At 40.5% G+C, this 25,855-nt stretch overlaps 4 protein-coding genes across 11 annotated transcripts; 2 read left to right on the forward strand and 2 right to left on the reverse strand.

Moving 5' to 3' along the window:
* Nucleotides 1-241: 241 nt before the first annotated feature.
* cdk5rap3 (CDK5 regulatory subunit associated protein 3) lies at nt 242-7,519 on the reverse strand. Of its 4 annotated transcripts, none has more exons than XM_067487286.1 (14): nt 7,355-7,519; nt 7,041-7,086; nt 6,277-6,408; nt 5,882-5,982; nt 5,700-5,748; nt 5,133-5,311; nt 4,865-5,001; nt 4,485-4,629; nt 4,204-4,311; nt 2,806-2,881; nt 2,637-2,725; nt 1,578-1,783; nt 661-832; nt 242-380 (listed from the first exon to the last, which is right to left on the reverse strand). In XM_067487286.1, exons 1-14 carry the CDS (start codon nt 7,358-7,360, stop codon nt 315-317), a joined length of 1,512 nt encoding a protein of 503 aa, XP_067343387.1. In that variant the 5' UTR covers nt 7,361-7,519; the 3' UTR covers nt 242-314. The 4 variants fall into 4 exon arrangements, with proteins under 4 accessions (XP_067343387.1, XP_067343386.1, XP_067343389.1 ...); XM_067487285.1 differs by having other exon boundaries at nt 7,041-7,089; nt 7,355-7,518; XM_067487288.1 differs by lacking the exon at nt 6,277-6,408.
* Nucleotides 7,520-8,626: 1,107 nt separating this feature from the next.
* On the forward strand, nt 8,627-14,797 carry prr15lb (proline rich 15 like b). 3 transcript variants are annotated; one of them, XM_067487295.1, is made up of 3 exons: nt 8,627-9,061; nt 12,465-12,623; nt 13,598-14,797. In XM_067487295.1, the coding sequence occupies exon 3, from the start codon at nt 13,625-13,627 to the stop codon at nt 13,946-13,948; it is 324 nt and encodes a 107-aa protein (XP_067343396.1). In that variant the 5' UTR covers nt 8,627-9,061; nt 12,465-12,623; nt 13,598-13,624; the 3' UTR covers nt 13,949-14,797. The 3 variants fall into 3 exon arrangements, with proteins under 3 accessions (XP_067343396.1, XP_067343395.1, XP_067343397.1); XM_067487294.1 differs by lacking the exon at nt 12,465-12,623 and having other exon boundaries at nt 8,818-9,061; XM_067487296.1 differs by lacking the exons at nt 8,627-9,061; nt 12,465-12,623 and adding an exon at nt 10,628-10,923.
* Nucleotides 14,798-15,099: 302 nt separating this feature from the next.
* Nucleotides 15,100-20,068, reverse strand: pnpo (pyridoxamine 5'-phosphate oxidase). 2 transcript variants are annotated; one of them, XM_067487289.1, is made up of 7 exons: nt 19,833-20,068; nt 18,883-19,007; nt 18,697-18,796; nt 18,245-18,298; nt 18,026-18,154; nt 17,879-17,949; nt 15,100-17,062 (listed from the first exon to the last, which is right to left on the reverse strand). In XM_067487289.1, exons 1-7 carry the CDS (start codon nt 20,049-20,051, stop codon nt 16,897-16,899), a joined length of 864 nt encoding a protein of 287 aa, XP_067343390.1. In that variant the 5' UTR covers nt 20,052-20,068; the 3' UTR covers nt 15,100-16,896. The 2 variants fall into 2 exon arrangements, with proteins under 2 accessions (XP_067343390.1, XP_067343391.1); XM_067487290.1 differs by having other exon boundaries at nt 19,863-20,066.
* Nucleotides 20,069-22,224: 2,156 nt separating this feature from the next.
* On the forward strand, nt 22,225-25,721 carry mrpl10 (mitochondrial ribosomal protein L10). 2 transcript variants are annotated; one of them, XM_067487292.1, is made up of 5 exons: nt 22,225-22,324; nt 22,538-22,707; nt 23,752-23,916; nt 24,221-24,365; nt 25,154-25,721. In XM_067487292.1, the coding sequence occupies exons 1-5, from the start codon at nt 22,285-22,287 to the stop codon at nt 25,372-25,374; spliced, it is 741 nt and encodes a 246-aa protein (XP_067343393.1). In that variant the 5' UTR covers nt 22,225-22,284; the 3' UTR covers nt 25,375-25,721. The 2 variants fall into 2 exon arrangements, with proteins under 2 accessions (XP_067343393.1, XP_067343394.1); XM_067487293.1 differs by having other exon boundaries at nt 22,317-22,441.
* The last annotated feature ends 134 nt before the right edge of the window (nt 25,722-25,855 follow it).

Raw genomic sequence — 25,855 nt, forward strand, 5'->3', positions numbered from 1 at the left:
AATATATATATATTATAAAATATAATATAATATAAATATATATATTTATATTTAAAACAAATTAAAATTAATTTTAATTAAAATGAAAACAAATCAACATTGTTGATGTTTTGTATCTTCAGTCATTGCTCAATTTGTTAAAAAAATGTTTCAAAAGATGTAAATTATTTGTAAAGTATTAAATGTTTGTTGGTGTAAATCCAAAACATAAAAAAAAAAAAAAAAAAAAAACACAAGAAACTCAGAATCAAGCCACTTTTATTCCTCCATGTAGATGACAACAAAATATTTTGGCCGAGGCCCTGTGAAGCTCGCTATACGTTTACCCCCATCAGATTGACCGGCCTGTTGTGGTATCGCTTTGAAATGTCTGATTCAATCTGTAGAAACAAACAAGGGTTTCCAGTTAGAAAAGATGACACTCGTAATTACTGTGATATACTGTGACATTTAGTTTAATTTATATGCAACTGTTTAATACGCAGCATTTACTACCACAGATGTATCGACATGATGAGTGCTGACATTTTCAGTATAAAAACTGCCCCTGAAATTTACTGAACTCAAACAGACGACAAGGCTGCGTTGCCTCCTTTTTTTAGTGACTTGGGAAACCTTCAACATAGTGAATATAACTAAATGAAAAAAGTAACACAATACCAGTTTCTGGAGCTCCCGGGTGCATCCTGCCAGCAGGTCAATTCGAGGCTCCAGTCTCGACTGCTCCTCTAGAGCTTCCTGCCTCTTCTCAGCCATCGTGGCACCTTTCAGCACCAGAATATCCGCTTGCTTCAGCTTCTGTCTAAGCACCTCTGACACACGTTCAACATACCTACACAAAGTGATATTTATTTATATGGCATATTTCATTCCAAGGAAGAGTCAATGTGCTTAATGAAAGCATGTGTGTACAGCATCCTGTACGCGTACAAGTGCAAAACAATTAATCTAAAACCCAATCACAGACAACCAACCAGATCAACCTAAATACTCAAATGCACAGAAAGTTTTTTTTTGTCTGCTTTTAAACACTGCAAATTTTGGAAACAAATCTAATACAATCTGGCAAAAAAATGTAATAAAATTCCAGCAACTGGGAGGACAAGAAGTGAAGAACTTCTTTAACTTTTGCTATGATTAAAGAGTCTGAACCAGAGGACGGAAGACTGAGACATGAACTTGAGTCGATCTGAGAATAGGCATGAAGCAGAACAGTTAGTTTATTTTCATTTTTAGCTGCAGTCAGTTCATAGTATTTTCAAGTAGAGCACAGAGGAGGCACGGCAAAAGTCCAACTGATAGGATATGAATACAGGAGACATAAAGCCCTTATCTGTTTTTTTCTTGTAATGACAAAAAGAATTTTTTATGCTGGCAACATAGTTCTGAAAGTCTCAATCAACTATTATGCATTTGATATTGAGAATGATGACAAAGGCACATTTTCAATGCCGCAGGAGTAAAGCAAGGATCTTTATGCTGCTGCACAAGTTACATACCATTCTGTGCAATAGCAAATGTGTAAAACAATGACACAGTTTATGCTGACTGACATTGATTTGATGAACATCATTTACCGTGGCGAGGCCTGGATCATAAAGAGGTGCTGCATCCGTAGAGTGGTCAGCCGGCCCAGAAGGTCCTGCACCTTAGAGAGCATCTCCCGGACATGTTCACAGGTTTGGTTTTGGATGACAGAGGGGGCCAGCTGGAACTGGCTCATAGCCACGACGTCTCCTTCTTCTCCCATCTCACTCAGGCGCTGGGTTAGGAACACTTCCAGCTGCAGAAACACAAAAAAAACCACCAGCACAAAAATGTGACCCTCCATTCTGTGACAACCCTGTCCCACCTGTCACCTTCCCAGGAATTCATTTCACGCCCATAGCCCTCATCATCGCATTTATTGCAAACATGTTAGCAAACAGTTATTTATTTACATATCCAACAGACATGCAGAAAGTCGCTGTCGCTGCAGCCAGAGATGACCCTACAACCCAAAACAATGAGCTGAGATATGGTGAAGCCCCTAAGAGCTGAGGGGACTTCAGATTGAGAGATGATATTTCTCTGTGTTCATCTCTGAAAAAAGACCCCTTTCGTGAACATGTCACTTGATTCATTGTTAACAGAAAGGAACTGATTGAAACAAACTTACGCATAGTTTAGGGGGAAATGGATTTTCTGTGAAAAGCAGAGAAGTATGTTTGGCAATGACTGAGTGAAAGTCCTGAACCTAATCCTTGACAAATGTTGCAGAGGGAGGCAGACACTTCATGCAGAAAAGCCAACCAACAGCTGTTCTGTGAAGGAGGGGCGTAAAATCCCTATACGCCGAAATGCATTTAGTTAAAGTTTTAGTAAAGGGGCCACGTCATTTACTAAAGCCACAGTACATAAATGAATATATGTACTTTTTATGTCTCATTTACATAGTTGAGTTTCCTTTTTTCTGGTTCTGGGACCTACAAACTTTGAAGCGCCCCTGTATATTGCACATTATTATGAGTATGCTTTTCTATAGCTCCCTTTGTTATAGGACTGTGATCTTCTGACAACATTACTTTGCACACAAAGATCAAACGGGAGCGAAGCCTTCAAAAGGTAATATGACACTAGATGACCGTACTCTTTACCTCCATTAGCTCATCGATGAACTGGCTGCGTGACTGAGAGTTCTCCAGTATGGTTAAAGCATCCTCACCCCTTGCCACACCCTCAGGACCTACAACATAATACGATACACTCGTCTTTAGCACACAGATTCCTACAATTGGAAGGGTGGTAATATTTAAAAGTACATACAGTCTGTGCCTGCATCCACAATTTCAATGGGAGCTGCTTCACTGTCCCCCCAGTCGATACCACCTGCACCAGTGTCCTGTAGAAGGAGACACACATGACTGATGTATTAGAGCTGTTGATTCCAAATGATTTTTGTCAGATTAAGCCCACCACCACCACCTTTCATATTAAAGTACATTTTAAACTAAAATACGCTCCCACACTTGCTCATAGTTTATCGTCATTTATTTATACAAGGTAAATGTCAGTGTTTAAATTGGTGGAATCTGTATGTCGATCATAAAGCCATATTAAGCATAACGTTTAGCAATATGGGTAAAGTATTGGCCACTTATTTAGCTGTTTCAGTGATTCCAGCAACTTCATTATTCATCCATTACTTAGCCAACTATTTTGGCCATTTTGCATTACTTTTAGTCATTTAAAGCATTTATCCTTTATCTATCTATCTATCTATGTGTATATATATATATATATATATATATATATATATATATATATATATATATATATATATATATATATATATATATATATATTTTTTTTTTTTTTTTCCCCAGGTATTTCATAGCTAACAATTGCAACCATTTATCCAATGCTTTCAGCTATCTATATTGGCCATTTATGCTTTCTACCATTTATTCTAGCTAACAACAAAAACTCATATTTTGTAGAGACCTTTCTTAGTATATTTGATTACCAAAATGTTAACAATGGAATAGCATAAATTAAGATCAACTTTAAGATTAAATACAGATGTGTTCAGATGGCAAACGTCCAACGTTAGTGTAATACAGTAGTCAAGTGAGACGAGAACTTAACTTAATTTATTGATGACCATTTTAGGACCATAAAACGAAAACAGCTGGAGAAGGTAAAAGTTTCCATAGTATCATCAGTCCAGTTGTGTAGAGCACAAGAGGCTGTCCATCGATTAAAATGAACAAGAACAGGATGTCTGACTGAAGGCGAACATTCAGGTGCACAAATCAGACACAGCACTTAATGTAAATCTTACCTCATTAAGTAGCTGTGAGGTTGGATAATATTTGCTTTACAAATTACAAGGAGTTTAGATAAAGTAGGTGCTGTTGTGCCCTGTCATTGTTCTCCATAGCTGTTCCCAGAATACAAATGGAATCCACTGCTGGCAATAAATTCTGCTAATGTTTTGTATGGTAGAGTGGGCAAATTACATTTTAGTTTGAAGAATGTGATGCAAATGTTATCACTTTCCGTGTCATCAAACATGTAGAAGTGGAAAATCAGAAACAGAAATGTAAAAAATATATAGACATAAGGCTACATATTTCTTTAAAACACTGAAAAGAAACTACTTCATAATTTGAAGAGGAAAAAGAAAATACCGAAAAAAGCTGAAACTATAGCACTACATACCCCTGAGTTTGGCTCCAGACTGATTCCCCAGTCTGTACCTTCCTCGAGCTTGATGCCAGAACTAACACCCTGAGTATCTGCTCCTTTGCCAAAGTCACCCCAGTCAATCTAAAGCGGGTTTTAAAAGACAAGGAAACACAAGTCAGTCATGAAGAGAATCTGTTTTGATTGCAAGAATATGTTGCAAGAATATATCTGAAATCTGGTAACCATGTTAAATTAGCCACCCTTTTGTGTTCTTATCACGATCAATGCTTAACTTAAGAGAGAGTAATACTAACTGTGCACTCTGTGACTGTCTCAGGAGGAGCATCCTCCACAATTGGCCTCTCAATAACTGTGGGCACCTTCCCCGTTCTCCACTCATAAAACGTTGTGTTTCCTCTGTTCTGGACAAACGTCAGCATCGGCAGGACCGGTTCAGACCTGCAAACAACAACATGTCAGGTCTTATGACAGAAAGTGAAAATAACCTGTTTCTCTTTTATAATAGTTACAGAAAACACATACTGGCAATGAATTACATTTTTTTCAGAGCTTTAGAAACTGTTAACACTGCACTTTACACAGGGATGTGTAGATGCAGTATACTAAGAAATATACGGTACTTGAACAACTATCAAATGATATTTTATTATGAATCCAGATTGTATGCACTCACCAATCACATATAAAGTTGGTGAAAGCAGTGTAAAACCGGATTAGTTCCTCTAACTTCTCTGCATCTTTACCGACCTCATCAAGAACAGCTGGTAAATCTTTTACCAGTGCCTGAAGCTCACGAGCCACGTTTTCTCCCTGCCAACAGAAAACAGAGCAATCATGGCAGCTCATCAGTTTAATATTCAAATGCATAATTTGGAACATTATTCGAGTGTTAGTCAGAGTTCTTGTGTTAAACTGTTGCGCATGCATGTTCTTGCACGTACTCTGATGCCATACTGTTTACAGGCAGCATAGTAGCGTTCCCTCAGGTCTGCAGCTGAGCTCTGGCACTCCACTTCCCGCCTGCTCAGCTCCTGCTGCAGCTGCTGGGCTTTGGCCAGCTGCTTCCTCAGAGCCGGGCCTTCATAGCTCACATTGCGACTCAGCAAGCTGGCCACCTCCGCTGGGAAACACAATCAAATATTTTTATTTTTACAATGCAGCAGTTATTCAGCTATTCAACCAAAACCACGGTTTAGCCGGGCGGCTGTAGCTGAGTGGGTAAGGCAGTCATCCACGGACCACAACGTCAGTCGTTCGATCCTCTCATCAGGTGTCCTTGGGCAAGGCACTGAACCCCAAGTTGCTCCTGCTGGGTCAGGTGAGCACATTGCAGCTACCGCCATCGGTGTGTGAGTGTGTGTGAATGGGTGAATGGGAATCAACATTGTAAAGTGCTTTGGATAAAAGCACTACATAAATGGCCATTTACGGTTTTCTCAGTTTTTACACGTTGAATATTGGCTTCTAATGCTTTAAAAAACAAAAGCATTTTTCTGTATCACACTTACCCAAATAGACATTGTCTGCCTCATAAAGGGACACAACCTCCTGCCAGTCCTGTGAAAAGAAGACCAGATGCCACAATTTAAATCCAGTTTTTAGAACATCTTTTGGTTTGACACACCATTTAGAAACTTTGGCCATCTGATGTATTGATGGACCTTCTGTGAAACTGACAGAATCCTCTCACCTTCATCCTCTGAGATGAATATCTGCCAAAGATGTTCTTGGAGGAAGCCTCTGTTCCCTTCAGTATCTCCACTATCCTCAAGCAGTGAAAGTAGTGAATGTCTATGGATGAAAGCAAAAAAAATAAGTATTCAGCTTTATAATAATTTACCCAAAGTAGTTTATTAAAGATAAGCTATCAAATTTAAAACGTATACACACTAGTTTTCTCAAGTTAATGAAAATTTATTGATTAAAGTGGTAGTGTAACGTGTTTTAATTTTAACGACTGATCAAGACCTGCGCTAGTCTGCACATTGTTGTGCGATTTTCGTTGCAGGACTACGTAATAATAACACTTATTAGTGCACATAGTAGTTTATGAGATGCATGATCTGCTAGCTACAAGAGACCTACAGGACCCGGACAGGAGCTGCTTGATCTCTTCGTTTTCTGGCATGTCCTGGATAGCAGCATTAATCTTCTCTCTGATTCCTTTGACTGCATTCTGCCATTTCAAATTACAGTGTCGTCGATCCAGCAGCCAGTCTGCAGACCGAGAATAATTAGTTATAATAAATGTACGTGGATGTTATGACCATTTAATTGATCTATTCGAGCCAATTCATGAAAACTGTAAACTGATAACCAGCTTTGAGTAATAAGCCAATGGAGAAAAAATGTATGAGGAAAAAAAACACCAAGTATTGACATTAATAAGAACCTGTATAAGTCCATGCACAGAACCCAGACTTCCCAGTGCATTAAATAAGATAAAAAGTAAGTAACACAATATAATAATGGGAATGTCCTGTTTTTAGGTAGATGCAGTACTGCAGAAGCAGTACTTTATATGTCTCATGCCTTTAATTATTAGTCTTTTTTAGATGTACTCAGTATCGTGGTGACTTCGTGACAGATGTCAGTACACTCAATGTGATAAAGCAAAAGAGAACTGATGATAAATGTAACGTAAAAACATTAGGCTAAAAAAAACAACTTAAAAATAAGTCTCACTTTGCAGCTCAGTGTGAGTTGCTGTATGTGCTGAGTCAGGAATCTGAACCTGACCGAGAATTATGTATTTTAGTTCGTTTAACATTAAGGTGCCAAAACCCAAATTTTAAAAGCTGATGTCGATTGTCCGGTAGGTAATAAAGAGAAGATGCTTCTTGCCTTACCTAGAAGCTTGCTGGTCTGTATGTCAATGGGGAGGTTTTGAATGTCCTGCTAAAGTAACAAACCGTCAAATCATTAATGTCAGTTCCTCAGGATATTCAGCAGTGTGAAAGAGGGTTACATTAGTCAGCGATTTGCAAAGTTAAGAACAGAATCACAATAATGAAGAAAGAGGACAAAGTACTTTCTATATTACGCTTTGCAAAATGTTTCTTTTTTCAGCTAAGTGGACCTTGACAGCTAGTTGACGTTAGCTAACAGACTATAATGGTTTCCACAAAAGACAACCAGAGAGTGTCAGCCTACATTAATTTACCTCCATTGTGTCTTCGCCTTTTATCAAGCCCAAACACTTCCAAGATTTTTTTTTATTTTTTTTATTAAAGCTTCATTATTAGTATCTTTGGGGGATCTGCATGCTCGGTCCTAAACACTATCCAGATTTCACTGTTTATGACACGTTAAGAGAAATGGAACCAATAGAACGAGGCGATATTACGTCGGGCAAAGGACCTGACCATTCAAGTGTCAGCGTGCTGAACCTTGTAGCTGATTGGTTGATATTTTAGCTCTCATTGGGTGCAGTGTCAAACCCTGTCAGTAGAGGGCAGAATTGCACCTTTTTAACTAATCAGTAATAAAATAACAAGACAGAAATAAAAATAAGACATATGAATCAAAATGTATACAATGAAACATTTTGAGAAACATAAATTAAAATTAATGTAATAGTATTAAGAAAAAATACTATCTTTTGCATACACTAACTTTCCTCTTACCAAAGCCCTCAGGAAACCAAACTTCATCATGTTTGGTATGTAGACAAAAATAAAATTATAACTGTAGTAAGATGACAATAAAAATCCTTGTTTAAAAAAAAACACACACACAACTATGTTAATACACAAAGTATTTTACTATTAGAGCAATACTGCTTACTGTAGGATGATTGGTTTTTGAGGCAAAATGTATTCAAAATGTGTTCCTTTTTTTCTACATAATACTTTTCAATCTGCATAGTGGTTTCAGCTGCTTTTGTCAGGTTTGCAGGTATGAATTTCTGTATAAGTCTGGGTTGACTAATAGGTGACCGAGGAACATTTTGGAACTCTTGACAAGTGTTGACTTTAATATAAAGTGCTGATCTGACAAACTGGTGGAGGGGGTTAAAGTTCTGTGCAATGCTGATGGCTTTAATTGTTATTTATATTGTAACTCAGATCCAGGAATGTGAGAAAGCTTGTTTTTGTGTTTAGTGGTGAGAGAATTGTGTCCCCAGAGGAAAAACTGAAGACGAGTAAAGGCTCAGTGATCTGAATACTTCTCCTATGACTGTGAAAAACATCGGACATTTAAATAATAAAGCTGAGCAAAAGTGACCCGAACACAGTCTTTGTTGTAAATCTCTGCATCTCCAGGAGCAGCATCTCCACCGTGACCTAGTTGGAAGCTATTTGAATGGTAAAGTAAGTACCAATTCACGGTCTATGATTTTGCACAGAACATGCAAAACATCAGGGAAACTCAACTCATTCACATGGTCTTTTAAAGCTTTGAGCTCTTTTCTCCCTGCCTCTCTTCTCTCTCCAGCTCAGAGTAATTACTAAGAGCTGTGTGACATAAAACTGACATTATTCTGTGTCTAGTATCCACATTAAAACAGGACCAAGTTTGCATGTGACACTGATAAAGCACATTTATTTGCAGTTTGGAGAACTCAAGTTCACATTAACCCTGCAGTCCTGATGTACACTGGGTGAACCTGAATCACATGGCCACAGCATTTGCTCCTTTAGCGTGGGGCGGGCTTCAGTTGAGTGTTTGAGGAGGGTGTGTTCTAGGCTGGAGAGTACAGAGGGTAAAGGTGTGTGAGAGAGAGAGAGAGAGCGAGAGATGCTGCACCTGTGCTTTACCACCTGAGGACAAGAGTTTAAAAAAAACACAGACGGAGAAGGAGGAGGAATCATGGAGGAGCAGTTTTACATCTGAGAGAATCTCCTTCAACAAGCTCCTTGTCAACAGGGTAAGAAAAAACAACCCAAATCAAAACGCTTAATGTCTTGTTGTATGTATTTGATAAAAGTGACTTATTTTGGTTGACAGTGGGAATTTGGTTTGTAGCGGTTTTAATGATAATTTATCAAAGACAAAACCTCAGAGTCTAAAAAATAAAGTTTGACTGGTTTCTGCTCTAATGTCAGTGGTATTTTTAGAGCTCAATAGCTTCACCAGTCCGGGTGATCCATTGGCAAATAAGTGGACAGACAGAAAATATTTCAGCAGCTACTTCGATTATGAAACGTTTTTAATGGACGATTTCATGCCTTTCTTAGCCATACATGGGAGCAAGCAGAATATTATTGGTTTTTCGACTCGTTATCAGACAAACATTACTGACCGCAGCTTCCGCTCTGGACTGTTGTCGTCGTCATGGGGATTATTATGTTTTAAAAATTAATTAAATTTAAAAAAAAAAATCCAGTTGTAATACGAAATGGAGACAGTTCCCAGTTTGCCTCAAGCTTATTAAGTGTCAAGCCTAATAACCAGAATTGTTGATATGTCCTATGATCAAACAATACTAAGAATTCACAGACCTTTCTACTGGTTCTAATTATGGTCAGACCTGAGGGCTCTTCGTCAGGTCATGCAGCTATGCTGCTACGGGTCAACGCTGAAACTGTCACAAGCGACGAAACCTGAGAATCTAATGAACCTTCAGCTCAATTATCAGGGCAGCAAAGTCCTCGGTGCCCTTGGGGCCTCCTCTGGCTGCGCTGCTGGAGAGGGACTTGGCGGCTGGTTAGTGATTCAGTGTCTCCTTTCGCTCTGTGATCTCTGAGCCTTTGCTGAGCAACTCAGCCACAAATAACAGAACGCACGGTAACTTATTAAAGAGAACTGCGGAGGGCCTCCTTTATGTCAACAGCTGTTTTTTTTTTTGTCTCAAAGGTCACATCGAAGTCAAACATGGCATACTTAAAGAAATATGTATGCATACCAGAGCTGCCCGCCGTCTTCTCCTAATGCCGTACAAGTTTGCAGCTCAACTACTTTGTTCTGCAGAAGCTGCTTGATGAAAAGTCAACAAAACTGCACAAAGGCAGTGTAAATGTTTGTTATGGAGCAACCTGTCTTCCGTTGAAGATCAAACACATCCATGTTGCTGAATTTGGCAAATAAAAGTAATTTTGAAAAAGAGGACGAGGATCAACCTTAGATTTACAATCAGGTTGAAGTGACTGTAAAGAAGCTGGGAAACTGCAGTGTTTGCTGTGTCTGTGCAGAACCACATCAGAAACAAGCAACACTGTTTCACTGTGGGACTAAGGTTCCAAAGCCTAAAGAACAATAAAGAACAATGCCTCTTAGGGAACAAATATTCCGTATAAGTGTCCGTAGACGCGGTTTCAAGGTCACTGTCCCTGCCCTGTCACATCGTCAAATCCAAAATCTCATCTGCCGTTTCCTTCCAGAACCTTTGCACTGCTTGCTTGTGCCAGGTGCTTAACATCACATGGCTCAGATAAGAGCAAGAAGAGTGTTTCTGGAAAGGGCACGGACTCTTTATTTGCATAGGTGCTTCACGATAAAATCACCACACGAAAGAAGGATTTGTGTGGTTCTCTGCTTCCTCCCAGCCCTCATAAAGCAGGAATCGGAGGGTTTGGGAAACTCGTAAAAGCCGATTAATCCCAGCACTGTTTCGATTTCTTTTACAATTTAAAGCTTTAAGTGTGTTTCAGCTTTAAATATATTTAACAAAGTACGAAGGAACATTCACGTTGGAAACAAAAGAATCGAAAAGGCTACGTTGGAAGAAGGATTCCGATATTTTACGGAAACAAAAGTAGAAACACTACAGTCGCGGAAACTATTTCACAGGTAAAAGTCCTGCATTTGATATGTTAGACAACTATAAAAGTATTAAATGAAAGTAAAAGTACATAAGATGTGTTCTGCAGCTTGTACTGGTCATTCGTGTACAAGTACTACAGCCCAGTCTGTTTATTAATTATGTAAAGTTGTCAGATACACACAAAAGTACAATTAACGTACAAAATGTGCCGCTGAAATTGTGGCAAAGTATAAACTAGTACATTTTAAAGTATAGGCTCCATTCTTATGTAATCTCCAGTGGAGACAAACAGGAAACAGGCGGTTATAACAAATGTCTGCCATAGTTTTTCACCTTTGAGAGTTTGTCCCAACTGGGAAGATGAATACAAGTACAAAACTATTATTCATCAAATCAATGACACGTTGATATTATCAGCAGCCTCAAAGTGCAGCTTAAAATGTAAATACATTTCAATAATGTAGTTAGTATTTCAACTTGGGTACAGAATTTGAAGTGGTACTTGTTGTAAAGTACTTGCACTTTTACTTACTAAAATGTCCCAATAATCCCCACATTTATATCTGACACTTAAAAAACTACTGAACTTGTTAATAAACTTCCAAAGAACTAAAAATCTTACAAACTCCCCTTAAAGGACATTTTTGACTCTGGAATCTTTACTCTTTAGTGGTTTATTTATGTGATTTATATATTGATAAAAAGAGGATTAATCGGTTTGACATGAGGAAGTTGTTTCAGTGGCGGCGTTGCCATGTAACCGGGTCTAATTGCTGCTTCTGTAAAGTTGAATGACGGCAGGAGATGTCACAAAAACAAATGAGCATCCAGTCATTTAGTGATTCTGACACTAGAGACTCTTCTTTGCTGTTCAATCACTGAGCACCTTGATGGGGGATTAAAACAACAGCTTGTTTCCTCATCAGCTGAAGCCCCCCCCCCCCCCCCCCCCCCTTTTTTTTTTTTCCTGACTTCATATCAGATCACATGGAAGAGACAGAGGATACTGTTCAGATGCTCATTAATTTATCAGCTGGGAGCAAAGTGTCAGGTGTCATCCCCCCATTAGGTTACAGCTCCATCCCAATCGTGGGCTTGTGCAGCGGATTAAAAGCTTTTGGGCCTTTGAAGCAATTTGACAAAAGACTGTTAGCACAAAGTTTGCTACCACACACTGAGGCTTTCATCAGTAAATTAGTGTGGTGTTTCTAAAAATGATCTTTATAGACTTAATCTACACACATACTTCATTTCTTAGGCCCCATTGGTTCTAATTTTGTGTAGATATGTTGGACAGTTTTGTAAAATGGTAAATAAAGTTGGAATAAACAATGCTTCTCTGTCTTTCTCTTGCCGTCCATTTCCAACCACTTTTAACCCCCTTACACAATGATTTAAACTAAAGTGGCCTTCTGACAAGATCAGTCCAGAAATGCAGATTTACTGTTAGGATTGATTTTAAAAAATGTGCATAAAAACATTCATATTTTCCCATCTGTTCTTTTTAAAAGAGCAACTAAAACCAACCGTGTGCAGCTGTATAATAAAAACCTTCTGTTTGTTAAAGACTCCAAATCAGCGGGAGCAGTTCCAGTGAAAAGGTCTTAGAGAAAACCCAACAAATCCCCCTTGAGGAGCACTAAGGCAGCAGTGGAGAGAAAAAAAAAAACTCCCTTTAACGGAAGAAACCTCCAGCAGAACCAGGCTCAGGGTGGGCGGCCATCAAGTGAGTTGGTAGGACCAGTAGCTGCGCAATGGAAAACACCTTCAGAAAGGGACAGAGAGAGGGAGACAGAGAAGGAGAAAGACAACTACAGCAGAAAGAAGACACAAAGTTAATGTCCTACAGGGAGAGGAGAGAGGGACAAGAGGAGGAAAGGAGCTCAGTGCATTGGGGGGTGGGTCCCCCAGCAGTCTAAGCCTATAGCAGCATGACTATAACTAACTATAAGCTTTATTAAAGAGGAAGGTTTTGAGCCTAGACTTCAAAGTAATGATGGTGTCTGCTTCCCGAATCTGAACTGGGAGCTTGATAGCTAAAGGCTCTGCCTCACGTTCTACCTTTGGAAATTCTGGGAACCACAAGTAGGCCTGCATACTGAGATGGAAGTGGTCTACTGGGATGATATGGTGCTACGAGGTCTTCTATATACGATGGAGCTTGACCGTTCAGAGCTTTATATGTAAGAAGCAGGGTTTTCAATTCTATTTTAGATTATATTGGAAGCCAATGGAGCGAAGCTAGTGAAGGTGAAATATGATCTCTCTGAAGAAGAAAGCAGGGCCAAGCCAGACGTTACAGTTCTGTGTCATAACTTCACAGTTTCAGTTTGACTTCTACTTTCCTTTGCTGGTTTTGGTCTTTATGAATATGTTGGTTAAGTGTTGGAGAAGTCAGTGGTTGCCCTCCTTCCTATGAGCCAATCAGAAATAAGAAGCCACGCGCCGAGTTTACGTGCCCCACACGCCGGTTTCAGTTAGGTAATTGTGTAGGCTTGTTGCTGAAGGCAGGGTTTTTTTCCAACCATTTTCCACAGGAAGCATGAAGAATACACCCCCTCTAACAAGCCCCTGGGTGTCACCTCCAATAAACTTCACTGTTGACACACAAACTGCTGTTGCACTTGTGTTTTATGTTGATGCTCACAGTCTAAATACAACTGCGGTTGGTAACGTGTCTCTGTGCTCTGTGGCCTGCAGGTCAGCCCTCCGGTCTCTGTTGGTGCCATGGCCGAACCAAGCTGGTGGAAACTGACCTTCTCACGCAAGAAGAAATCCGAACCCAAAGTCCTGTACGAGATCCCGGCCGAGCATGGCAGTAACACTGGGAACAAGGCACCGTCAAGCAGTAACCCCCCCGCAGACCCCATGGACAGCCAGTTCAACGCCAGACTGGAGAAGATAGTCGATAAATCCGCCACAAAAGGCCGCCACGTCAAGGTATCACACTCTGGTCGCTTCAAGGAGAAGAAGAAGGTCCGAGCCACGCTGGCCGAGAACCCAAATCTGTTTCCGGAGCACAACCTCAGTGACGAGAACCAAAAAAATTAGACTGAAAAATAGCACACACCCTCCCCCAAAACACAGCAGCGCAACAAATATACTTGATCACAACTGTGTCATATATCAGTGTCACGATTCTAGAAGCTTTGACAACGACTAAAGTATACAGCATGCAAACACAATGATGTTGTGCTACAATTTCAAGGTGGATAAACACCTGTTACCATGCACCACACCCACTTAGATACAGTAACCAATGGACTCACACCAATACAAACAACTGGTATCAGCAGAAAACCATTAAACATTCACAGAACAGAGTGAAGGCTGAAGTCCTGGACACATTTGACTCTCTCAGCACCTTCCAAACTGTTGCTAAACGCACCCAGATAAAACTGATGCAGTCTAACACAACAATCAATCTGCAATGAATGTTGTTGTTGAAATTGTTTTAGAGATATGTTGAGTCAGCGAGGCTGTTATTTAACCTTATTTATATAAATAGGGTGGACAAAATAATATAAACACAAAAATATATTGAGATATTGCAGCAGGCGACTAATCTACTTTTGGATTAAGGCACTAATACTGTAGACGTAAAACATCTTTGTAACACTTTTGTAATTTAAGTTTTTGGTTTTTTTTACCGTCCTTGCTGTGGAGTTGTTGTTTTTTTTTTTATGTCTTACACAATCAGTCCAGAAGATATTTGTGTAGAGTGCAACCAAAGCACAGGAAATTTTTATTACATTTTTACGAACCAAAGCAAATACGGACTTGATTTTGGTCACTGTGTGTGAAATATAGAACATTTAAAAAAAAAATGCTGTTTGTATAATCATTTTGTTGGCATCCTAAAGCAAGACAAATTTGTTTTTAATAAATGTAATGTGTTCACGTAAACGAGCGCTTTGTGTTTGTGCACGAGCCTGCACACGATCACACTTATTTGTACGTGTAGATCAGTGACTCGAGCGGCTTAACGTGTTCCTCTCAGTGACATCACTCTTTCAGGTTACAAGCCGAGTTTGTCATTTCACCTGAACCTTCGCCGTCAGCTTTTGTTGACATGGCGACAGTAAGCAGACACTGACATTTGATACCACATGCAGTGCTCCTACCTTTGGCTGCAGGTATGAGCTAAGTGATTGCAAAGTGTTGTGTTGCTGACATCTGCTGGACAAACACGCACCTAGTCCTCAGTTACAAATGACACTTTATTACCGGCTCTATTTCACAGTCGATTCCAACAAACAAACAATCTTAAGTTGCACATTACACATGTGAAAATGTGCACAAATAACATCACAATTAGTTCATAAGCAGCTGCTTGGATTATTTGGCAACATCTCACTTTAGTGGGATTCTAATTTCCTACAAATGATCTGAAATATCTGATAACATGAACGTTCCTGGGAAATGGAGACAGTGTTCACATTGGTCAACACACTTCATAATAATCAATGAATTCCATTTGACTCAATTCAGCAGGTTTTGTCTACAGTCAAACACATTGTTTATTAAATGAATTCTATTACATTGAGAATTGTTTCTAACCTTCCGCCCTCCCTTCGTTATCTCCATGAGGAGGCAGAATATTAGAAACCTACACCATCACCACAGCACTACAACTACCAGTAGAACTGAATTCACGTCTCAGTGTAAAATAGTTACGAGCATCACTGTAGTAGATTTTAAGATCTAACTGTTGTGTTTGCGTTACAATTTCCACGTGTTACCTAATAGAGTGGCCTGGAATTTCCTGCAAACTAAGAACGTGTACAACGTGTACAACAGCGCTGAATCACCAACATTAATGGAGATCGGGAATTTACAAGAACAGGTGGAGTTTGCTCTCCGGTTTGGGTCGGTGCACTTTCTAGCCACGCTCCGTTTGGCCGCGCTGGCGTGCTGCCCGGTGGGTTGCGGCAAAGGTGGGGGAAACCTGAGTCAATGAGATGCAAGCAGCCAATGAGGCTGCTCATCATCGTCAGCTGAGGGACAGAGACACATTAATATTGTCCCAATAAGTGAGATAGTCACAAATGCAGTTTTAGGTTATTCAGTTTCATTCACTTATGATTTTACACAGGTAATATTCAGCTATCATGTCTGGAGACTTTCTGATACACAATGAACTGTCTTGCTGCATAAGTTGCCTGTGCTTTCTGAAAGCACATTGCAAATAATATACGGGTCAGTATACACTTTGATTTGGCACAAAGAGTAAAACAAAGACTTGTTTTAACCAACCTAATATTAATTACCATTGATCTGGTAATGATGTTCCTCATCATAAGCAAAATGATTGAAGAGTAAAATCCAAAGTTATAGTAAAATATTTAAAATTATTTGAGTGCAAAAACTTCACAGGGTCGACTGTCTCTTCATTTTTAGCTTTTTCACTGACAGTAGCCTTACGTCTACACCAGACGCCTGATTTTACACATTAAACTTAATTACCTAGAGCGTTTATCGAGGAGGTTGCAAACGTTTGCACTGATCCAATTTGCATTATTTGACTAAAACAATTATTTTTTTATTATACCCTCCTGTCTTGCCAAACTCTGAACAACATACTGGCTCTGTCACGAGTCTCTCATTTAGCAGGGGGCTTGGTTGGCCAGTCACATGCATGCAAGTGCACACTCCTGGTAGATTAATTTAAAACATTAAATTCAGATCTTTACCTTCCGCCTTTTGATTTCATGATGCACAGAATATGCAAAGTTGCACATTCAGTTGTACATAGCTACCACTGAGCAAAATGTGTAAAACTGCTGGCCTCAATAAATTTTCTAAGTTAGGTTCCAAGACAAGATGGTGAAATCTGGGAACAAACTGCGGCGCCTATTTAATCACCACGAAATGGATTTCGTCAATAGTGGATGAGTAGTATTGCAGTAAAGTTGGTGAGATTTTATTAATGATAAGGTTTCGTTTTTAGATTAAAATTCCGACCTTTCCCGTATATGACAGACTGTCGTGGTCTCGTCTCACGGAGACAGTCGCTGGTACACCCAGCCTCCCTCTGCAGGGTGCTGAAACTCTCCCAAGTCCGACTCTCCATCCTTTGGCCTGGTGAAGACGATGCGGTCGTGAAGTCTATTGGTCTGACCCTGCCAGAACTCAATCAGGTGAGGCTGGACGATGTACCCACCCCTGTTAGAAAAACACGCCGCAGGACAGTTACAGTAGGTGTAAAACCCTTTGTATGTGCAAACACATTCGGTGCACAAATGCAGTTTCTGACTTTCGTCTGAAAAAAGATGTGCTATTAATTTTTCAAAGAAAACTTGGACATCTTCAAAATAATGCTTGTGGCTGTGTGCAAATGTTATCCAACTGTTAAACACGGTGGCGGAATTTGCACTGCACTGACAAAGAGAAGAATGGATTCCGCTAATTATTAGAAAATCCTGGAGACAAATGTCCTGAAGTCAGTCAAACAATGAAAGGGAGCGCACACACACACACACACACACACACACACACACACACACACACACACACACACACAATCTGATGGGACATATAAAATGTGCTCTGTGTGCAGGACAGTCCAAAAATAAAAGGGAGAGGAAAGACTGGCTACAAAAAGCCAAATGTGGATTCATTAGGCCCAATGGTTCCAACTTTTCAATACAACTCTACTTGATTTCTTCATAAATTATTCAAATCCCATTTTATTTTCATCACAATTTAATGTGTTGTACACTCAATTTGGATAAAAGAGACATTTCAAACTAATCAATAACCCTTAATTCAGAAGCCCCCTTTAGCCAAAATTACATCTCTACACATTCTCAAGTTCTGTCAGACAGGTCGAGATCATCTATAGGTTTCTCCAAATGCCTTTAATGCCTTAAAGTGACATCACTTTTCTTATTTAACTCTCTGCAAGAAAGCAAAGCAGCATAAAAAATATTAAATCAGTCCCATAACACTGTGAGACTAAGGACTAAAAGAAATTCTTACCAGTAGTCAGGCATTGGCACTTCTTCCTTCTCGTACTTTTCCTCCAATTCTGCATTTTTTTGCCTTAGATACTAGGAGAAGTCAGAGTAAGATCGAATGTTTACTGTATGCATGACCTGCACAGCACAATATGGTTTGGCTTCTTACATCTCTGTTAGGAACAGGGCTGCTTTGCCGGCTCACGACGGCACCGATCTGGCTGCTCTTTGGTCGGGAGTGGAAGTATTCGCAGGAGCTCTGGTAGGGGATTTGCTGCACTGTGCCCTCGATGCGTATCTGCACAATAAAACGAAGGAAATGAAAGTGAAATTCCGCGATTGTGGCGTGATAACGGAGAGCTGGGTAGGAACATGAGATGTGCTGTACCTGTCTGTTGAGGGGTTCCCAGTAGAAGACTAAGCACGCATGTGGATTGCTCTCCTGCAGGCAACAGACACATCAGAGGGGTCAATTAGTAAAAAAAATAAATAAATGAGAAAGGTGGTTCACTTCTGCCCTCCATCAGCACTAAACATACTCACAAAGCAATGCATCAAATAGTTCAAACAACCAGTTTAAGTAGACAATCGGAGCTGGGCCTGCAGCTACGAGCATTCACTTTATGGACCACGCACTTGGCCCACGAAATGTCACAGGTACAAATGATTTTGTTCTGGCTAAATAAGTATTCACACAAATGTTGAGACATTTCCACAAGCCTCCTTACATCAACTAAGGCCCCAAGAATTGTGATTGTAAAGACTGTACATCACAATTAAACCGAGATATTTAGCATTAGGCATGCGGACATATGCGCGAACATCACATAAGTCACCCACCAGCTCCGAGCCCTTTCGGCTCTCGTAGCTTGTAAAGAAACGAAACCCTTCGTTGCTGTAACCTTTCAGAAGGACCATACGAGCAGACGGACGTCCATCTCTGGGCAGACACAGATAAGGTTTGACGTTAAGACTGTGAAAAACTGTAAACAAATCATTTTCATGACAAGCGCTGGTGCTACCTACTTGGTTGCAGTGGCAAGACACATAGCGTTGGCTTCTCCAATTTCAGGGCACTTTGAGGCTTGTTCAAACCAATTTCCAAATTGCTTGATGGGGTCCAGAGATGCAAGCTGACTCTCCTCGAAACACTGGGAACAAATTAATCAATTATATTTGAAAGCATTAGAAAAAACATAAACTTCATTAGATTACTAACCAACCATAGCAGGGGCCAATTGGAGGCTTGGGGCCCTGTCAATATTTACTATATGTAATTTGGATCTGGATCATTGTATTTATTGCAAATGTGTTTTGCAAATAGAAAATCCGCTCAGACCATTCTTCTCAACTATTATTTTAACCACCAATAGTTCTGACAGTTGATTTCCTTATCAAATTATTAATTAAGTGGAACACAGACGGAAAAAAAACCAAAACTCCCCAAGTCCAAGCATAACATATTCAAATATCTTGATTTGTCTCATCAATTCTCAATAAAACAATGTAAATAATAATGTATGGCAGTTGTCCACGGACCACAGGGTCAGTGGTTCGATCTCCAGTCCCCGCTATATGTCGAAGTGTCTCTGGCCAAGACACTGAACCCCCAACAGCCCATTCGCATCCCCAGTAGCGCAGCGCCTCTGAACGCACAGGATAACCCGAAAGGTCAAAGACAAATAAATAAAAATTTAACAACACGCGCAATGTAAATCTGGGGGGAAAGTAGCATCATCGTACTATGGAATGGATTTTTTATTTATGATATTTGAGCAGGCCACAAGTCAAAATAAAAGTCTGAAACATCTAGGTCACATACAATGAAAGACAACTGCTTTCGCCAGCTGTTATCACCACAGTGCATATTGGATCCACACTGGAATATGTGCATAACTGGATTTTCATTATAACCTTGCGGTTACGCGGACAGGGCGTTGGATTAAGTAACAACACTCAGCATAACATTTATTCACCGTGACACGTGTCTGTGGAAGGATCCTCACCTCATCGGCCGATTTGTATTTCTTCCTCATGTTGCTCAGGTCCATGTTTCCACTGTCAGTCGGGGATTTCCTGCAGAAACGCAGCGCAAAGACCCGGTGTTGACCCACTGGCAGAGAGGCCTGATACGGAAGACTTCCACAAACTAACCCGACAGACCTCAGTAAACCCGCACTGAGTATGCGCCTCATGCTTGGCAAACAGACCGTGACGTAACCGCGCAGGCACCTTTACGTAGAACAAACGTTACGTCAAACGTGGAGGACTTTTGGAATTGGACCAAAGGTTATTTAAAAATATGTTTTTTTTCCCACTAGACTTTAGTGATGAATGAATATAGCGTTGCGTGTACAATGGGTTTGAGTTAAAAACAATTTCCAAAAAGCGACATTGAGGATTTTAACAACATATTGATCGACGTGTTGTGCTGCGTTCACGTCCCAACTGTGAATAATGCAACCAGGTGGAGAATTGTCTAAAATAAAACTACATTTACCCCACACACCATTTAGACTGTGAATAGCTAAATGTATTTCAGTAAGGTCTTATGATAATGATTGATAATCAATTTAAAAGCCATACAATTATCAGATATTATGTCATGTGCAAAGGTGCTATGAGTTCACAAATGTCTTAATGCTCAAGTAAAAGTGCATATACTTCTGCTCCCTTTCAGGGGTCTCCACAGCTAACATGAGCTGTCCCTCTGATGTCTTCAGTCCTGATCCTGTCCATCCTCGTCTCTCCCAAATAGAACCTCAACATCTTAAGCTCTGCTACCTCCAGCTCTGCCTCCTGTCTTTTCTTCAGTGCCACTGTCTCTAAGCCGAACAACATCTCTGGTCTCACCACCGTCTTGAACATCTTTCCTTTCATTCTCGCTGATACTCTTTTATCACACAACACACCTGACACTTTTCTCCACCCGTTCCAACCTGCCTGCACTCGCCTCTTCACCTCTTTTCCACACTCTCCGTTGCTCTGAACCGTTGACCCTAAGTACTTGAAGTCCTGCACCTTCTTCACCTCTGCTCCCTGTAACCTTACTGTTCCACCAGGGTCCCTCTCATTGACACACATGTATTCTGTCTTACTGCGGCTAAGCTTCATTCCTCTGTTTTCCAGAGCAAACCTCCACCTCTCTAGATTTTCCTCCACCTGCTCCCTGCTCTCACTACAAATAACAATGTCATCTGCAAACATCATAGTCCACAGAGATTCCTGTCTAACCTCATCTGTCAGTCTGTCCATCACCAGAGCAAACAAGAAGGGGCTCAGAGCCGGTGCTTGATGCAGATGTGGATGTGGTATGTCATCAGGACCAACTGCCTTTCCACTCTTCATCTTCTTCAACGCCCACCTCACTTTATGCTTAGTAATCTTTACTTCCTGCTTCACACCAGTCACCTCTTTTCCTCTTCGTTCCTTTCACTTTCCTATTAAGTACCCCTTCCATCTTACCACAGAGTCCCCTCCTACCTGTCTCCCTGATCACATTAGCTGTACTGGTCCAGTCATCTGGAAGCACCTCCAAACCACCCAGAGTCTGTCTCAGCTCCTCCCTGAAGACTACATAACATTCTTCCTTTTTCAACTTCAACCACTTTGTCCTCTGCTCTGCCTTTGTCCTCTTCATCTTCCTCATCACCAGCATCATTTTACACACCACCATCCTGTGTTGTCTGGCTACACTCTCCCCTACCAACACTTTACAGTCACTGGTCTCTTTCAGATTACAATGGATGTCGTCCACCTGAGTGCTTCTGACTCCGCTCTTGTACGTCACCCTATGTTCCTGCCTCTTCTGGAAGAAAGTGTTCACTGCAGCCATTTCCATCCTCTTTATAAAGTCTACCACCATCTGTCCTTCTGTGTTCCTGTCCTGAAGACCAAACCTGTCCATCACATTCTCATCACATCTGTTCCCATCACCAACATGTCCATTGAAATCTGCACCAATCAACACTCTCTCACCTGTGGGGATGCTTTGCATCACTTCACCTAACTCACTCCAGAATTGACGTCCTCCCTGTAGTGCATCAACCTGTCTGATACTCTTTTCACTTCTAGAACATTCCTCACAAACTCCTCTTTCAGGATAACTCCTTCCCATCGGACCAATGATAAAACAACTTGAACCCTGCTCCTAAGCTTCGAACCTTGCTACCTTCAAAATGTACACAAGTAAAAAAGTATACATTTAAAGTATTATAAGAGTACTCATTTTAATGCAATACAGGTAGAAGTAATATAAAATGAAAATTCTTAAGCACGTGTAGCTGGTTAGTTTCCTGACTGGAAATGTGAGAAAACGAGTAATTTGAGGTTCATTTCCACTAAAATATGATTTCGTTCTTCCGACGTGGCTACGAATGCAGCATTTGTGCGAACGTCACTTCCTGAAAACGCGATCTCCCGTCAAACATGGCCGCGACCTTGTGCGTGAAATATCTACCGAAACAGGGTAACGTAGAGTCAATGCTGCGTTTCTAACCTTTTCTTCGTACTGTGTTCCACGTTGTTGTACAAGTTGCCAAAGCTAACAGCGGTAGCTAGGCCTCGGCTAAAGCGCTTAACGGAGGTGATGCTCAGCCAGTTTCTCCGCTGTTAGCATCCTGTCATTCTCACTTCCAGTGCAGCTTCTCGCCAGATGTTAACCAGATTTTGTGCCTTTCAGGATGGCTCCCGCTCACACAGAGTGTACGACACGGCTCCAAGGCAGTGACTCGCCACAGGAAACCCATGCACATCCACAAGCAGAAGCTAATGGCTGTTACCAAGTATATTCCTCCTCCAAAGGCTGCTCCTCCAGGCGCCTATATAACCGCAACCAACCGAGTCCAGGAGGTAACAGTCATCCACGTTCTTCAAATCACAAGTGTGTCAACACCATCTAACCATGCAAACAATGTGATCTGCTGTTCTTACATCCTCTACTTTTAAGGAATGACATTCGACAAAAGTGTGGGACGTGGCTGCAGGGATTTATTATTTAGTGAGTTCTGTTGTTGATTGAGAACTTGTGGGTCACATGTCTCAGAGGGCTGTAAATGGGGCTGAGGTCAAGGCCCTGTGCAGACCGGTCATGTTCTTCAACGCCAAACGGAGAAAACGGTTCTTAATGGAGCTGTCTCTTTGAACAGCTCTCCCTGTTTGGAAAACAGTCCGTATGAAATGTCACCCGCAACCAAAAACTGGGCCCGAATCACAAGCTTAACTCCAAAGTTCAGCCTAAGTTGAGATGTCACTGTTTCCCTTAAGCTCAACACTGTGTTACTGCCAGCTTTGCAAAACCCAGACAAATTGTTTTAATACATACTTCCCTCCTCAAACTAGAGCCACAGAAAGCAAGTTGAGCAGATGTGAAGTTACCCTTCAATGAATGTCATGTTCTATTACTCTTGTACTCTCGGACAGTCTCTGCTGAAAGTCACACCATTTTTGTATTCATATTGTGTTAGAAATTAGTTTTTATATTTCTATGACGGTGAGAGCAGTGACTACGGGCATTATGTTTTTGTCTTGTCTGTCCATCTGTCTGTCCTGTTTCTGAGAACACGATATCTCAAGTGTCCGCTTGAACTCAATGCTGACCTGTTTAGATATTGATGGTCAAAGATCCAAATAACAATGAACTCAGGTCTGTCCAACTCTCATCAACCTAAAATCTCAGGAACACGAGAAGGGAATTTTATTACATCTGGCACAAACGTCCGCATGGACTCATGGATGTATTGATTAGAATTAGAGTTGATACAGACGTGCATGATGACTACGAAGTGACCGATTGGTGGAGGAATACAGAGAAGAGGAGACGCAGTTATTCTGGTTCTGTACAAGTTTAAGGTGATATACTGAAATGTGACACTTCCTCCTCTTTTATTTCATCAGGAGAACAGTTTGGTGATACTCATAAAGAAGGATCTGGAGAAGCTGTTCCAGAATTGTAGGATGCTCGCTGTGGTCCAGAACAATGCCAGCAATGCTGAGGACATGAGGCTTCTCAAGCACAGACTTTATAAACATGGCATCTATGTCAGGTTCTTTCCCAACAAGGTAACACGAAAATGTTTTGTATTTGTTTGGCGTTTTTTTTTTTTTTTTAGTTTTTATTGTTTATGTAAAGCTGCGAACAGAAGGCTTCCCTTTGGTAGCTGGTAGAGAGTTGATGAATAAATTAGGGTGAGAGGGATTCTGCAGGTTCTTAAATGTTCTGAAATCCACTACCCACATTAGGCCATAAAACGTCTTAGATACAGTCGACTGCAACAATAACCATCAAAGAAAATGAACAAGAACAACATATTTATAATTTCACCTTTAAGATCATAGAAAGTTGTTCTGCCCCCCCCCCCCACAGGTTGTACAGTCCTTCCTGAGTGACAGCATTTACTGCAACATGGCTCCACTGTTCATCGGTCCAACTGCTGTGGTTGTTAGTAAAGAGCCGAAGGTGAAGGAGATGCTGATGACGCTCAAGTCCAGCCCCCAGATGACCCTCCTAGGTATGTGTGTTTTGGATATGTCTGTGTGCAGGAACCATGTTCTGCAGGATGATTATAAAGTGTAATATGGATAGATTTCCATCCATAAACAGTTTGTTGCATTGGTATTTGTTACTGCTTTTTATTAATGCAGTGACAATATAACTAACACGAACTGAACAAATGTTGATACTGTTATTATATGTATGCAGATATAGTTTGCAAATTAGTTTGAATAATTATTGTTGATCTAAAATAAGTATTTGCTTGTTGAAAATGGTTTTATTATATTGTACACTTACATTTTTAAACCTAATTACGCTGAGCATCATTACTGTTTAGGGAAAATTAGGGCTGCAATTTAAAAGTTTTTTTTTTATTATTATTTTTCTTGATTAATCATCATAAAATACCAGGAAATTGCTAAATGCACATTTACCTTCTTATTGCTTTATTCCGACTTTCTGAAATCCCAAATATCACAAACGATGAACAAAAGAAGCAAATCATCACATGTGAGAATTTAGAATAAAGAAATGTTTCGCAATTTCACTTGAAAAAAATATTGATTGCACGATAATCAAAATAATTAACAACGTACAATTTCTTTACAAATGTTTATCGTGAATTAGAAGAAACTGTAATTTGGTCATTTAACCAATCGGTCACACGTTTGTTTAGTATTACTTACCTGATTTATTAATGAACTGATCTCAATACACCTGTTTCACAATGCAAACCATCTGTGAAGAAAGACTCAATCCTTTCACTGCAGCTCATTCCCCACTGCACCGCTTCCTTTTCAACAGGCGCCTGCATAGACAACACGTTGCTGAGCGTGCAGGGTGTGGTACACTACTCCAAACTGCCATCGGTGGCTGTTGTCCAGGGCGAGTTTGTCAGCGGGCTGGTGATGCTGACTTCCAACACGGCCTCCATGCTGCAGCGCAACCCAACGCACCTCTCAGCCCTGCTCCAACAGTACATCAAGCAGCAGAGCCCAGAGAGCGTTGTGGAGAAGGCCACGTAGAGCCTCAGAGGACATGACTGGGACTGTTTGCCTTGAGGATTTGCAGCAGCTTGGACTGAGTTGGATGCACGTCTTAACATTTTATTTAGTTCAGGGAAACGTTGAAGAGTCGGCGAGAAACAAGTTTGTTGCTCACACACTGTAAAAGTTGAGAGGAGATGTTAAACCTCTACAAAATTTTGACTAAATCCTCCGCAGAGCGTTCACCTGGAGGAACTCTGAGGTTTCTGGGAATGATTGAGTCTGTAGACTTGACTAGTTTCAGTGTATCATGGGGGGTCAGTTTTGGCCCAAAGATTCCTTTATTAAAGGAAACTGTCACATATAAAAATAAACTGTCAACTGAATCTATTGCTCTGAGCTATTCCTTTGGGTTTAAGAACTGCAGGATTTGTGGCAGACATGCATTCAAATGGTGGGTTTTAATTGTTAAAGTAATAAAAATGCAAATTTTCTTACAGGTGACTGTCCCAGTCCATAC

This window comes from Channa argus, chromosome 20 (genome assembly GCF_033026475.1).
Source record: "Channa argus isolate prfri chromosome 20, Channa argus male v1.0, whole genome shotgun sequence".
Taxonomy (NCBI): domain Eukaryota; kingdom Metazoa; phylum Chordata; class Actinopteri; order Anabantiformes; family Channidae; genus Channa; species Channa argus.

Excerpts from the sequence above, each read along its gene's own strand:
- cdk5rap3 (XM_067487285.1), bottom strand. Across the intron at positions 2,726-2,805 it reads TGTGGATGCAGGCACAGACT|GTCCTGAGGGTGTGGCAAGG; the intron begins GTATGTACTTTT and ends ATTATGTTGTAG. Across the intron at positions 833-1,577 it reads ATGATCCAGGCCTCGCCACG|GTATGTTGAACGTGTGTCAG; the intron begins GTAAATGATGTT and ends CACTTTGTGTAG.
- pnpo (XM_067487289.1), bottom strand. The coding sequence starts at position 20,051 with ATGAGGCGCATACTCAGTGCGGGTTTACTGAGGTCTGTCGGGTTAGTT. Across the intron at positions 18,797-18,882 it reads TGTCTTGCCACTGCAACCAA|AGATGGACGTCCGTCTGCTC; the intron begins GTAGGTAGCACC and ends GTGTCTGCCCAG. Across the intron at positions 17,063-17,878 it reads GTGCCAATGCCTGACTACTG|GGGTGGGTACATCGTCCAGC; the intron begins GTAAGAATTTCT and ends TTTTTCTAACAG.
- prr15lb (XM_067487295.1), top strand. The coding sequence starts at position 13,625 with ATGGCCGAACCAAGCTGGTGGAAACTGACCTTCTCACGCAAGAAGAAA.
- mrpl10 (XM_067487292.1), top strand. The coding sequence starts at position 22,285 with ATGGCCGCGACCTTGTGCGTGAAATATCTACCGAAACAGG. Across the intron at positions 22,325-22,537 it reads GAAATATCTACCGAAACAGG|GATGGCTCCCGCTCACACAG; the intron begins GTAACGTAGAGT and ends TGTGCCTTTCAG. Across the intron at positions 24,366-25,153 it reads CCCCCAGATGACCCTCCTAG|GCGCCTGCATAGACAACACG; the intron begins GTATGTGTGTTT and ends CCTTTTCAACAG.